General features: G+C 42.1%; 1 protein-coding gene across 31 annotated transcripts in view; it reads left to right on the top strand.

Moving 5' to 3' along the window:
* Nucleotides 1-12,517, top strand: part of Kcnma1 (potassium calcium-activated channel subfamily M alpha 1) — a 701,247-nt gene that overhangs the window by 668,428 nt on the left and 20,302 nt on the right. For 16 of the 31 annotated variants that reach the window (XM_070020666.1, XM_070020665.1, XM_070020667.1 and 13 more), the window contains 2 exons: nt 1,666-1,779; nt 7,368-7,498. In XM_070020666.1, the coding sequence (XP_069876767.1) occupies nt 1,666-1,779; nt 7,368-7,498 (245 nt within the window). Of the gene's footprint in view, nt 1-1,665; nt 1,780-2,648; nt 2,730-7,367; nt 7,499-12,517 lie in introns of all 31 variants that reach the window. The other 15 variants (XR_011371533.1, XM_070020662.1, XM_070020661.1 and 12 more) reach the window with 1 other exon arrangement.

Here is a 12,517-nt window from a genome sequence, read left to right as displayed (position 1 = left end):
TTGATCCATTCATCTACTGAGGGGCATCTGGGTTGGTTCGGGATGTCTTAAAATTGTGATTCTCAGATCTCAGCCTTCTAAGTACCTAGGATTACAGGTATGAGCCAACAGTTACCACCCCCTCACCCCCACCCCTGCCCAAGCCAAAGTCTTACCTATTAAGATATCCTTCAGGACAATGTGGCCCACCCTCTCAGGATGCAGAAGTTTGGTGGATTGTATTTTCAGGCAAATCCAGGAAAAAAGTTAGGGAGCTCCTCATCTCTATAAAACAAGGCAGGTATGGTGGTTCCTACTTGACATCCCAGCTACACAGGTAGCATAAATAGAAATATCTTGTTTCAGGCCATTCTGGGAAAAAAGTGAGAAACACTATTTGAAAAATAACGTTAAAAGAGGATGGACTGTGGCTCAAATGTTAGAGTTCCTGTCTAGCATGTGTGAGGCCCTGAGTTTAAGCCCTAGCACCACCAAGGAGGAGGAGGAGGAGGAGGAGGAGGAGGGGGGAGGAGGAGGAGGAGGGGGGAGGAGGAGGAGGGGGGGAGGAGGAGGAGGAGGAGGGGGAGGAGGAGGAGGAGGAGGAGGAGGAGGAGGAGGACAAGGACAAGGAGGAGGAGGAGGAGGAGGGGAGAGGAGAAGGAGGAGGAAGGGGGAGGAGGAGGAGGAGGAGGGGGAAGAGGAGGGGGGGAGGGGGAGGGGGGAGGAGGAGGAGGGGGAAGAGGAGGGGGGAGGGGGAGGGGGGAGGAGGAGGAGGAGGAGGGGGAAGAGGAGGGGGGAGGGGGAGGGGGGAGGAGGAGGAGGAGGAGGAGGAGGAGGAGGAGGAGAAGAAATCTTGAGAAAGGATGGTTCTAGGGTGGTTACCTTAGGAACTTAAGGATATTTTTTTCTGTCCCTTGGTTCAGCAAGGATCTTTCAGTGTTGTTCAAGGTTGGTGTTCTGTGTTGATGGTGACTGCTTTGTACTGCAGAAATATTCAGGCAGCAAGAATCTCTTCTTCAGTGATTCAGATTCCCCCTTACATCCCAACACGAGAACTCTGTCAAATGCCAGGCCTCAGGCATTCACTGGCAGGAGGATAAGCAATCAATTGGTTTAAGCTAACAGTCAGAGTGGGTTAGGTTATGCTGTGGTAATGACAAAAACAAACATATCTCAGTGGTTTAAAGCAATATGATTTTCTTTTTCATTTAGACCAAATGCTTTGTGGGTCTGGGTAACTCTCCAGGGTTGCTGTCCAGCCTTCATCTCCATGGTAACTCGTGTCCCACAGCTTCTGTAGCCTAGGAAAAGGAAGACAGCAAGTGGCATACTTGTATCAGAAGTGATTTCACATTGCTCACTTCTCACAGGCCAGAGTATTTCATGTGCTGTGTGGTCCTATCTGGCTTCAAGAGGTCACAGAGGTCGATCTTCCTGCGTCTGTGTGGAAAGGGAGGGGTATCAAAGTCTGTAAGCAGAATAAATCACTGGCGTAAACTAGAGTTTTGGGGAACTATCATAGTGGGTTGGAATTACACTGGTTTCCTTTGTTATAAAAAAATTCATCAGAGTTTGTGCTAGAAGTGCTAATTATTGACCTATAAATAACACATAAGCTACATATTGCAGGGGTGAGGATTGTGCGTTTCTTTGATTTTTCTCTCTCCTCTCTTCCATTCCCACTAGGATTCACACCTCCAGGAATGGACAGATCTTCTCCAGATAACAGCCCAGTGCACGGGATGTTGCGCCAGCCATCCATCACAACCGGAGTCAACATCCCCATCATCACTGAACTCGGTAGGGGTCATGGTTAACTCTGAGTACACACACACACACACACACACACACACACACACACACACACACACACACACACACACACACACACACACACACACACACACACACACACACACACACACACACACACACACACACACACACAAATAATCTTTATTTTGTCCTCCCAGATCATATAGGTTATTTGGGAAAGGGATGGAGAGAAGGTATGGATAGAAATAGAGCAGATTACTTGAAGGAAAAACTGATCTATCTTTCCTCTGAGATGAATAGACAGTTTCCTTCATACTGGCCACTGTTTTCAAAGGAGCGTTAAGACGACGGCTTTGAAATTGGGGCATATGTTGGGGAAGTGGGAAGAATGAAGGAAAGGCTTAGTTCAGTGATTCTTTCTGGTGATTTTTCACCAGAGGCAACCTTTTTGAGCAATCTGTCTGGATCGCTCCTACAGTGTAAACTGTCTGCTGATATACTAAACCTCGAGACAAAGTCACATCCATACTGAGAAGGAGATAGAACACTGGGCTGATGTGTACAACTCTTCATTTAATTTTTCCTAGGTGAATTTCTCAGCCAAAAGCCATTTTCAGCAAGTGACTACTCTGATCAAAAAACAAAAAGGGGATTTTGAGATCCACCTTGGTAGCCTGTGGAATCCATCTTCTATGGTCCAAGCTACCATGCATGAATTTGCTAAGCAAAGCTGAGTGGTTCTTTCCCCACAAGACAAATGCCAGCTAAACTGCTTGTGGTCCTGGGTCCTTTAACTTGAGAATGTTTTCTCTGTTGTTCCCTTACTCTTTTCTTTTTTTCTGTACTTTCCTCCACTCCCTTACCCCTAACCCTGAAATGCCCTATCCAATTAGCTAAACCGGGCAAGTTGCCTTTGGTATCAGTCAATCAGGAAAAAAACAGTGGGACGCACATTCTAATGATAACTGAACTGGGTAAGAAGCGCTGCTTTTCCTTGATATCAGTATCTCTTTTTGTTTTGTTCTTGGTGTTTCCAACAATCATTGGCTTGGGTTTTTTTTTGTTTCTATTTTATTTTTTATTTTTATTTCACTGGGCTGTAACAGAAAGCACTACCCCATGGCACTGCTTTGAATGTGTTTTTATTTGTGGCTCTGGTTGGAATCGACTGTCTTGTTCTGGCCTTTCTTAATGATTTTTCCCCACACACAGCATCAGCCTACCTTTGATCACACCCATCTGACCTGGCAGTTGTTTCCAAAGTATCTTTGCTTCTAATTCATTTTCTGTGGCCTGAGCCTTCTCTCCATCCACCCCCACCCCACCCCCGCACATGTACCCTGCACTCACGCCTTCTCTCTATATTCCTCTTCCAACACACTGTCAGTTTGACTGACATGTCTTCACAGCTCTCAGAGGAAGTCAAAGGAGGAATATAAAAATTTTAAGATAAGAAACCTAAGATGGTACTTTCCCTCCAGCTGTTTATTTTCCTTTATTCTGATTTTATTTGCCTTTTTTCCCCCTACTAGGCCCTTTCTCAGAAGCTCTGGTTCTGAAATCATAAAAGCAGCTAGTTCCTAGGGGATCCTTTCTACCTAAAGCCAGATTTTGAGCGGGGTACAGAAGATGAGGTCGGCGGCCCTGCACTCTGACTCTCAACCCCAGGTGGCCCAGAGCCCTCTCTGAGAGGTTCATAGTGGATTTGTCTGGAAGATAAAGACCTCTGGTCATAACTGCATTTGTCAGGCCTTTCCACGGTTGCCATGACTTGGTGAACAACCTTTATGAAGGGCACCCATCAGTAGCAGGTCTCAGAACTGGGGATTGATCTTCTAAATAGAGACAGGGAGAAGGCTGCCAGCAGAGGTATAGATGGAGAGGTGGAGAAAGCTCCTGACTTCAAATGACTCACAAATGAAAGGAGCACTCTATTTTCTTGGCCCCAAAATATATTTCAAAATAAGAGAGCAGGCTTTTAACACAGTAATCTTACTTGTGAGGTGTCTAGAAAGGAAGGAATAAATTGTCCACCATTCACCACTGCCTTATTGTAGATGTAGCTATTTATCAGGACAAAATCATTCGGGTCAAGGAGTACCTCACTATTTTTCTGTTTCCAAGCCTAGGAGAGGTATCTTTTTCATGTTTAGTGGAGTTGGCTAAAAGCCTAGGTTTCTAGATTGCTTGTCTCAAAACTGTAGGGGCCATAAAAGACCCAGGGTGCTCATGTGGCCCAGATTTCTGGTTGAAAAATTCACCCAAACATCTCCATCTCAGAATCCTATAGCAGTATTTCAAAAATATCAATTCCAGGAATTTCTTCTGCTAATTGGAATTCATGGCCACTCACTAACTAGATTATCCTGGTTTGTCATTAGTGGGGAGGTGGGGACAGAGGAGCTTTGTGTAGCTCTGAGTCAATAATTTGAATAGTTTGGTTATTTGAGAAGCATAATGCACTGTCCTAAAGCTCTTCTTCACTAGATGTCTTATATGAACTTAAGGAGGCACTCTGATGTTCACACCTTTTCCTTTTGTCTTAAACCCCATTTCTCTGGTAGTCATACTACTATCCTCTGAACAAGTCTCCTCCCATCTCAGACCTCCATAGATATTTCCCAGTTACCTACATGTTCTGAGATGTGGGTTCTATAATACTAGGTCAGTCTTTATCTGCCTAGAGATTTTCAATTAATTTTTCCCCAAGGAAAAAATTTTGTGTGGAGCTAGGTGCTGGTGACTCACGCCTGTAATCCTAGCTTCTCAGGAGGCTGAGATCTGAGGACCGTGGTTCAAAGCCAGCCCAGTCAGGAAAGTCCATGAGGCTCTTATCTTCAATTAACCACCAAGTGGTAGAGCGCTTGCCTTGAGTTGAAGAGTGCAGGGATAACACCCAGGCCCAGAGTTCAAGCCTCATGATTGACAGCAAAAAAAACAAAATGTGTGGCACCGTTTAACACACTGTCTCCCGCCAGTATTTGCATTACTGTTCTGGGAGATGGGCTTTGAGCCACTCTGGCTCTTCACCTGTGGATGGACAGCCCAGAACAATAGGCAAGATTTTCCTTGAACCCTGCCTAGTGCTTCAGAGTCCATTTCCAATGACTGAAAATCTAGAGTCCCCTCTACAAGTGTAGCCATTTCACCCCCTGTTTAATACTATCCTCTCCCTGTCTCTTGAAAAGAAATAACAGATGCTACCTCTTGACGATATAGATATATACATACATTACCAGCAGCTGTTAAGGGTAAGCACATTCTTTCACATGTGGGCTCGAGCTTACATTCCCAGATCTCCAAAGAAGAATGCCTATGACCAACAACATGCTTTTTGACTGTTAAATTACAGCTGGCCACCAGTGGTGGCTCACACCTGTAATCCTAGGTATTCAAGAGGCTGAGATCTGAGGATTGCAGTAGAAGCCAGTCTGGGCAGAAAAATTACATGAGACTTTTATCTGCATTTAACCACACACACACACAAAAAAGCAGGAAGTGGAATTGTGGCTCAAGTGGTAGAGTGCTAGCCTTGAGCACAAAAGCTTAGGGACTGCACCCAAACCCTGAGTTCATGCCCCAGGACCAGCATACACATACATACAGAAAAATTACAGCAAAGTAGTTTTGAAATATTAACTGACATTATTTGCAATTCTAAAATAGGGCAGCTCAAATAGTTCAGAATACAGGTAAATTATATTGATAGCCAGAAAAAAAGGAAAGGAAACTAAGAACAGGGAAGTGAGGTGTAGAGACAGCCTGATTGGTTACATGTAACATCTGCCATATTTGAACCTAGTTTGATTGGCTTCTTGTGATTGGCTGAGACTCAGCTATTTGTTACAAGGATAGATTACAGTGTTTATATCAAGTTAGGTTACAGATTCATGTATACAGAGACAATTGTAGGCCAAACTTGAAATATGTGTGAAGCAGCTTTAAGCCAAACATTCATTTTAACAGGACAAACTGAGGAAGGTGAGGAAAAGCTAACACTTGAAGGATCCATGAAAAGAAAGCATTAGTGTCTCTGAGAGAGACAGAGAGAACCTGAGCATCCTCACAACGTCATGAATTAGTACACATTCAACATCAGAAGGGCAATTGTGACAAAAGTCTTCATTTATCCAGCACATGGCAGGACCTAGGTCCTGCTCCACATATGATTTCAATGAAGTCTCTTAATATTATGAGATAACTGTATACTTTCCCCCACCTTACAGATATAGCAACTAAGGTATAGGATGATGCAATACTTTGCCCAAGGAGGTTGGTGACATAGCGTGGACTTAAAGTCTGCCCATTTGTCAAAAGCTAGATTTGGAACCTGTGAGCAGCAGAAACCACAATGTGATCAACTTTGGAAAAATGAAGCAAAGATTCCATTAGAGTCTTTCTCTAGGGAAAAAAAAGATGGTGTCATTTAAAAATAATTCCATGCCTAGCCTTTTATCCTATTACCATTTATTCTGCCTCTTGCAATAAACAAACAAAAGCTTTTTTTTTTAAAGGAAAGTTATCAAGAAAGTTACTTTAAAAAATTAAAACAGTAACTCTAGGAATGAGAATTAGCTGCTGATACATACAGGAAGGATTCAGAGAAAGGAAACCTCATCTATTGTCTTCTTAAAAGCACCATAATTATTCCAGAACTCACATGTGCCCTCCTTCCCGCCTCCCAACGACACTTCCCCTATTACTTGCTCTGCAAAAGTGATAATTTCTGAAGCCAAGATGGGAATGGAAATTAATTTGTCATTTAATTTTTAATGAGCTAAAGACATCTGAGTGACACAACTAATCAGTCTGAGCCTGTATGCAGGAGGAATCCTTGAGGGCTCCTCAAATGGAAATGAAATACAGCATCCAGTGATGCTATATCTGCTGAAGTAGCACAGAAAAGATTGAGCTGTTTCAGAGGGGGAATGGGAGAATGTAGAGCCTTGCAACTTGGAATTCAGAGAAAACCCTGTCAGCAAGCAGCAGAAGGCAACTGGGATCCACCCACCATCTCCCCCTGGGGATTCCGGAGGGTTCCGTGGGACCTGTTGATTGGGTGCCTGAATTCAAGCTCTATGGACATTTAGGCACTCACTACCCAGGCCAATCCCCAGGGCAGACTATGGATCATGCCAGAGGGTGAATTCCTTGCTATTTGCCTTTGCTTTGCTCATGGTCCATTGCTCTTTTCCTCTGAATAAGTTGCTTTCTTTGCTTTGTGGCTTACTATCCCCAGCATGGCTACTCATCGTTGAAATATATTCATATCTCAAAGGACTTGGCTACCAAAAAACTCTCATAGGTGTTTTTCGGTCATGATTCTAAAACTATTCTAAAGGACTAGTCAGTATGTGCTACTAGTCTTCAGCAGCCTGCCAGGGAGCAAGCCTGCTTCACCGCATTGCTCTCCAGCTCTCAGAAATTTAAACAACCCATAGGAGCAGTCCATTGAGTCCCACTGGTTCCCAGCCCCAAGATCCATTGACAGCTTCCCTATGTTTTTGTTTCCTTTGCAGTGATTTCCATGTCTCTAAACCAGTCACCTGGTCTCTGGCTTCACTGCCCTTGTATCCTCTTAGGTACTCATTCTTGCCTTATGCTTTTTCTAGTGAATGACACAAATGTTCAGTTTTTGGACCAAGATGACGACGATGACCCCGACACAGAACTATATCTCACACAGCCCTTTGCTTGTGGGACAGCCTTTGCCGTTAGCGTCCTGGACTCGCTCATGAGTGCGGTGAGTTTGTCCAGCTCCTTCTTTCCTTATTCAGCAGGTGGGGATGTGCCCCTGGCCACCTCCAATGTCAGAGGCAACAACCAGAGCTTGAGCTATGGCAGCCAGCGGAGAAAAACCATCATGAGGTTTTTATGCTGACAGTAATCAAACAATCATACAAGTAAATACTTGAGTATACAAATTCTTCAAACAAAACAAAAAGCAAGTGAAGCAGGAAAGAATAGGACCTGCTCCTGGGGGATTCCAGAAAGATCAAGAAAACAATACATGCTTTATAGCAAAAGCTGAGCCCTAACGAAGGGAGATTTTTGAGGGGAGTATACTCCCCAGAGAAGAAGGGAAGGAATCTACAAACATCTGGTAGCAATGGGGAACCAAGTCTCTCAAAGAAGGTAAAGAATGCCTGTGTGCTGTGTGCTCTACCATAGTGCAAGTCAGGGATGATAGACCAAGATTAGAACTACAAGACAGGGAAAACGGGCCAAGATTAGAACTGAAAACCCATTTCTGTGGTTTTGGTGTTTTTTTCTAAAGAACAGCAAGCAGTAAAGTTGAAGAGTGCTGTAATGAGTTCATTGGGCTAGAGGATTACCTTACCTGGCAAGATGGCTTGCATGTATAAGAAGGCAGCGGAAGGTGTGAATAAGTGGTTATTGTACCTAGGACTAAGGTGAAGTTGGTAGAGATACAGGAAAGTGGTTCGATTTTAGTAGTGTTTCTTGGTAAAATTTACAAGATTTGGGAATAGATTAAACATAAGTAGTAGGTAGAAAGAACAGTGTGCCCTCCACATGTAACTCTTGAGTCTTTGTTAGTGAGAAAGCAGTCTGCATTTACCAGGCATGGGGCAAGGCTTGACTGGTTTTCTCTTGCAGGATGGCAAAGAGAGGTAGCTGGCTAAGAGATTCAATTGTATATTTTATTTTTTCAAAGAGCTCAATGTGGATCAAATGGTCAAGACATTTCTTTTCTCCATTTTTGCACCTTAAAACAAATAACAATTAAAAGAATGGATTCCAGGTTAATGGAGCCATCTTTCACTACAAAAGGCAAAAGCAGACATTTAGAATGGGTCAGAGCTGGGTATTGTTAAGTGTCCCCACTGAGTGTCTTTATTTACTGTATAGAAAACCCTCTTCATTTTGGAGTTCTCAAGCTCACAATTTGTAGAAATGCAGACATAGGCTGGATAAAAACTGACCTTTGGAGGATCCATGAAGCAGAGTTTTATTGAACACATTAAAACCATAAACATAACTCAGAGTCTTTATATACATACATTTCTTAAACTGCTAAAGAAGGCTATTCTCTTGAATGTGTTAAACAACTGATATGCTAATTATGCATTATTCTCATCTATTCATTAAAGCTAATTCCAGAAGGACCTCTATTTGAGGAAAGAAAAAACTTAGTGTGTTTTAAAACTAATTTAGGTGATTCTATATTCCTGAATGTGGTCCAGCTGCAAGTGTATCTCAGTTAAAAATCAGAATTATGAATTTAAAAATAATAATGCAGTGACTTTCATTTGCGTTAAAGTTGACTGGGAATCATGCCACTGCTTTCCAATAGGCCCTAGGAAGAAATACTCCTGGCTTTCTTAGGGTTCATGAACCAGCCAGTGGATACTACTCTGACTTCTTACTCACTAGGAATGATGGGCTCAGCTTGGGCAAATTGGAGCAGGGTGAAAGGAACCATAGAAGCTACACAATGTACTTAGTCTATACTGGATGAGATTCTGTTAGGCCACATTGACTCCAAATCAGACTTCAAGTCATCTCTTTCAAAGTGTTTTCTTTTCATTCTGATCTTAGTTAGAGAGATTTCAGAAGACTTTTCTCACTAAAACAAAAAACAAAAAAACTCTGTTTATTGTCATTATTTTCTTAAAACTACAAAATACTTTTGGTTTTAAAAAATTAATGTTTACGCAGTTATCTAACAAGTATGAATATTGGCCAATCAATATATTCCAATGTAGCTACATTATTTGCAAAGTGTGGGGTTATTTTCATAGATTATCAAGAGTTTCAAAATGATGTCAGCAGAATATTAAAGCAAGGTAGGGCCCCTGCTGAGCACAAACCCTATGCAAACAGTCATAAAGCCAGCCTTAGTTCTAAGGAATGCAGTAGATTCAGTAGCCAAGAGCTGCTACATAGCAAGAGGGTCATATAGAGGCCCTGGTGTGGAGAGAAGTAACACATCTGGATTTGAGTTTCACAGATATCTAAAGCATAACTAGGGAGTTAGTTTCCAGAAATTTACATGAAAGATCAAAGAGAATTGGTTTGAAATAATGATATATAAAAACCATATCTAACATCCTTTTGAAATCCAAATTAAAATGCTTGAAAAGAGTGGGTAGAAAAAGGATGGACACAATAGTAGGACTATGAGAGCAGTAAACTCTTTCACAATTCTAGCCTGGGATAAGGGGGATCTGGAATCCAGAGTTGAATTAATTAACAGCAGCCATAGTTACATAGGGCTCAGCACTGTGTCCAGCACTTCAACTACAATGTCTGATCTTTTTTGACCATCATGTGAATGCACCAGCCTTAAAGGTTGGAGACAGATGTCTCAACTGGCCCACTGACAATGACTTTTCAAATCAATCCTCAACATTACTATCAAATCAGTGCAGAGCGTGTTTTCCTTGTCTCAGATGAACAAGTTCTGGAGTGGAGTTCTAAAATGGGTCTAGTTCAACAGACCCAGTTTAGATCTACATCGTTTGATAAAGTATTGCCTGGGATTTCTTTGATTTTCTCACCCAAATCTAATCTATGAAAAAGCAGATCAGTCATGTACCCAGGCAGTAACTAGAAGGAGCTAAAAGGCAGGAATACAAACAGCAGGAGCCTGAGGTAAGCTTCCATCTCAGGCATTCCCTCCCAGGCACCATTGCAACAGCCACACAAATCTCTGTAGATGTCAATGATCTTCTTTTTCGAGCACTCCTCCCCAAATTGCCACTTAATCATGTGTCTAAACATTCCCTGAATATTGTCCTTCATAACTCAACTCCTGCTGCTTACTGCTTCATTTGTTAAAAGAATAATGTTTTTATTCATCACAGCCATTCCTGGAACAGATAGGGATGTTTGAGACATGGCCTTGTGCCTTCATCCTACAAATCAAAGGCAGAAACTTACTATGAAAGGGAATAATTACCCTTATGGGTAGAGGAAGAACACAACTTAGAAGTGTATTTTTCAGAGTGATCTCAGCTTGCTGCTTTCTCTCTTTCCCTCTCCCTGTTATCTCTGTCTCTGTCTATCTCTGTCTATATCACAGTCTGTCTCTGTCTCGAAATCTCTCTTTCAATATCTCTGCCTGTCTGTCTCTTTTTCTCTCTCTCACTCTCTGTCTCTCACACACACACTCATACACACACCCAGATGTGTAAGAGGATGTTTATGTTTAGGGCTGAAACTAGCTTGTGAGTATTCAGATATCTTTTGCACTTGGCTACCACCTCCCTTTCCCCCACAACCAGTTTGTTCTACCACAAACACCCTAAAAAGAGAAGATAAACATGGAACCCAGAGTGCAGCCATTTGGACCTAGATAACTGACTATGTAACCAGAAATTCACCCTGCATCCATTTTCTCATCTTTTAAATGGAATACTAAGTGTAACCTATCCCATAGATCATTTAGAGTGTGGCAAATTATTTATTATTGCTATTGTTCATCAGTAAGCTTATTGGGCACTTAGTAAATGCTAGACAGTGTTCTCCTAAGTTGGGGATTTAGCATGAAGAAGAAAGATACAGACCCTGCTCTCATGGTCAAACATTCCCTCTACTGAGTTAAACAAAAGATAGCTAGTGTGTAAGGAAACAAATGAGTGATGTCCCATGAAGGATGTGAAGTGCTTGAAACAGTGTAACCTTCAGCCACAGATTTGAACATTTGAACTTTGGGCTTTATTTCTAATAACCAGCCATCCTTACAAACCTTTTTCACTACCTGGGACTTCAGTTGATCCAACTATTAACTACAGATAATATTAAGAACCCTTTATGGCATTACTAGGTAAAAGCAAAGTATATAAAATTCACTGAACAATGCATGACAAAACAAAAATGTAGGCTTATTATTTTATAAGTGTCCATATACACATCTGTGTGTGTGCATAAATGATTTCTCCCTTTCACACAAATAAGCACAAGAACACACACACACACATTTTAGCATGACAAGACTTGAGAGACATGAAGTGAGTCAGGAGTGTGTACAATAAAGGGCTGCCTGCTCTCATCTCTAATATCATAGAGCTGGCCCTGTTTGTCAGACACAGAGGAATTTATGTCAGGAAGACTGTGAGAGGAGACCATCTGGACAATGTGCCACATGGCTTAGTGTCTGTGCTTTCCTGAAGAGCCACACCCAAGAGGGGTATCATGGAGAACACTATGGATGTTGTGGAGAGCGCCATCTATCTACCTCAGCTAAGTCATCACCATATGATTGCAGAGACGGAAGCAAATTATTGCTTCATGAACCACTTCTTATACTCTGCTCCACAACCTTGTTTTCTTCTGCTCATAAAGAGACAGACAGACAGACAGACAGGAAGGCAACAGTCTCTGAGCTGGGCCAACGCAAAAGGGATGGCCCCATGTCCTGTCCTACTAGCAAACTACAGGATGTTCTTCTGAACCCAAGCACATACCCCTACTGTCACGCTACGCCAGGCAGACTATTAGAGGGGCAAAAATCCAAGAGTTCTCATCTCTCACGAAAGAAAAATACTAAAAATAAAAATCCACACCAGGAAAACTAGCAAATATAAAAAATGGCAGCTATGACATGGAAAATGACAATTTTAGAGCAATTATAAACGAAAGGCAGAGTGCCATTAAAGTTAAGGCAATGTTATTAAAAGATGTGTTAATTTTCAGTTAAATTTTCTATAAAAGACCAATTAGTTTAAAAGGCTTGACAGCATTAACTGTGAAACATAAGCTCCGGTAATTATCCTTTTAAAAAAATAGGAAGAGGAAG

Source organism: Dipodomys merriami, unplaced genomic scaffold (assembly GCF_024711535.1).
Source record: "Dipodomys merriami isolate MVZ:Mamm:240054 unplaced genomic scaffold, mDipMer1.0.p SCAF_14, whole genome shotgun sequence".
In the NCBI taxonomy this organism is placed as follows: domain Eukaryota; kingdom Metazoa; phylum Chordata; class Mammalia; order Rodentia; family Heteromyidae; genus Dipodomys; species Dipodomys merriami.
The sequence above is the reverse complement of the archived record's forward strand: the minus strand, read 5'-3'. Positions and strand labels throughout refer to the sequence as shown.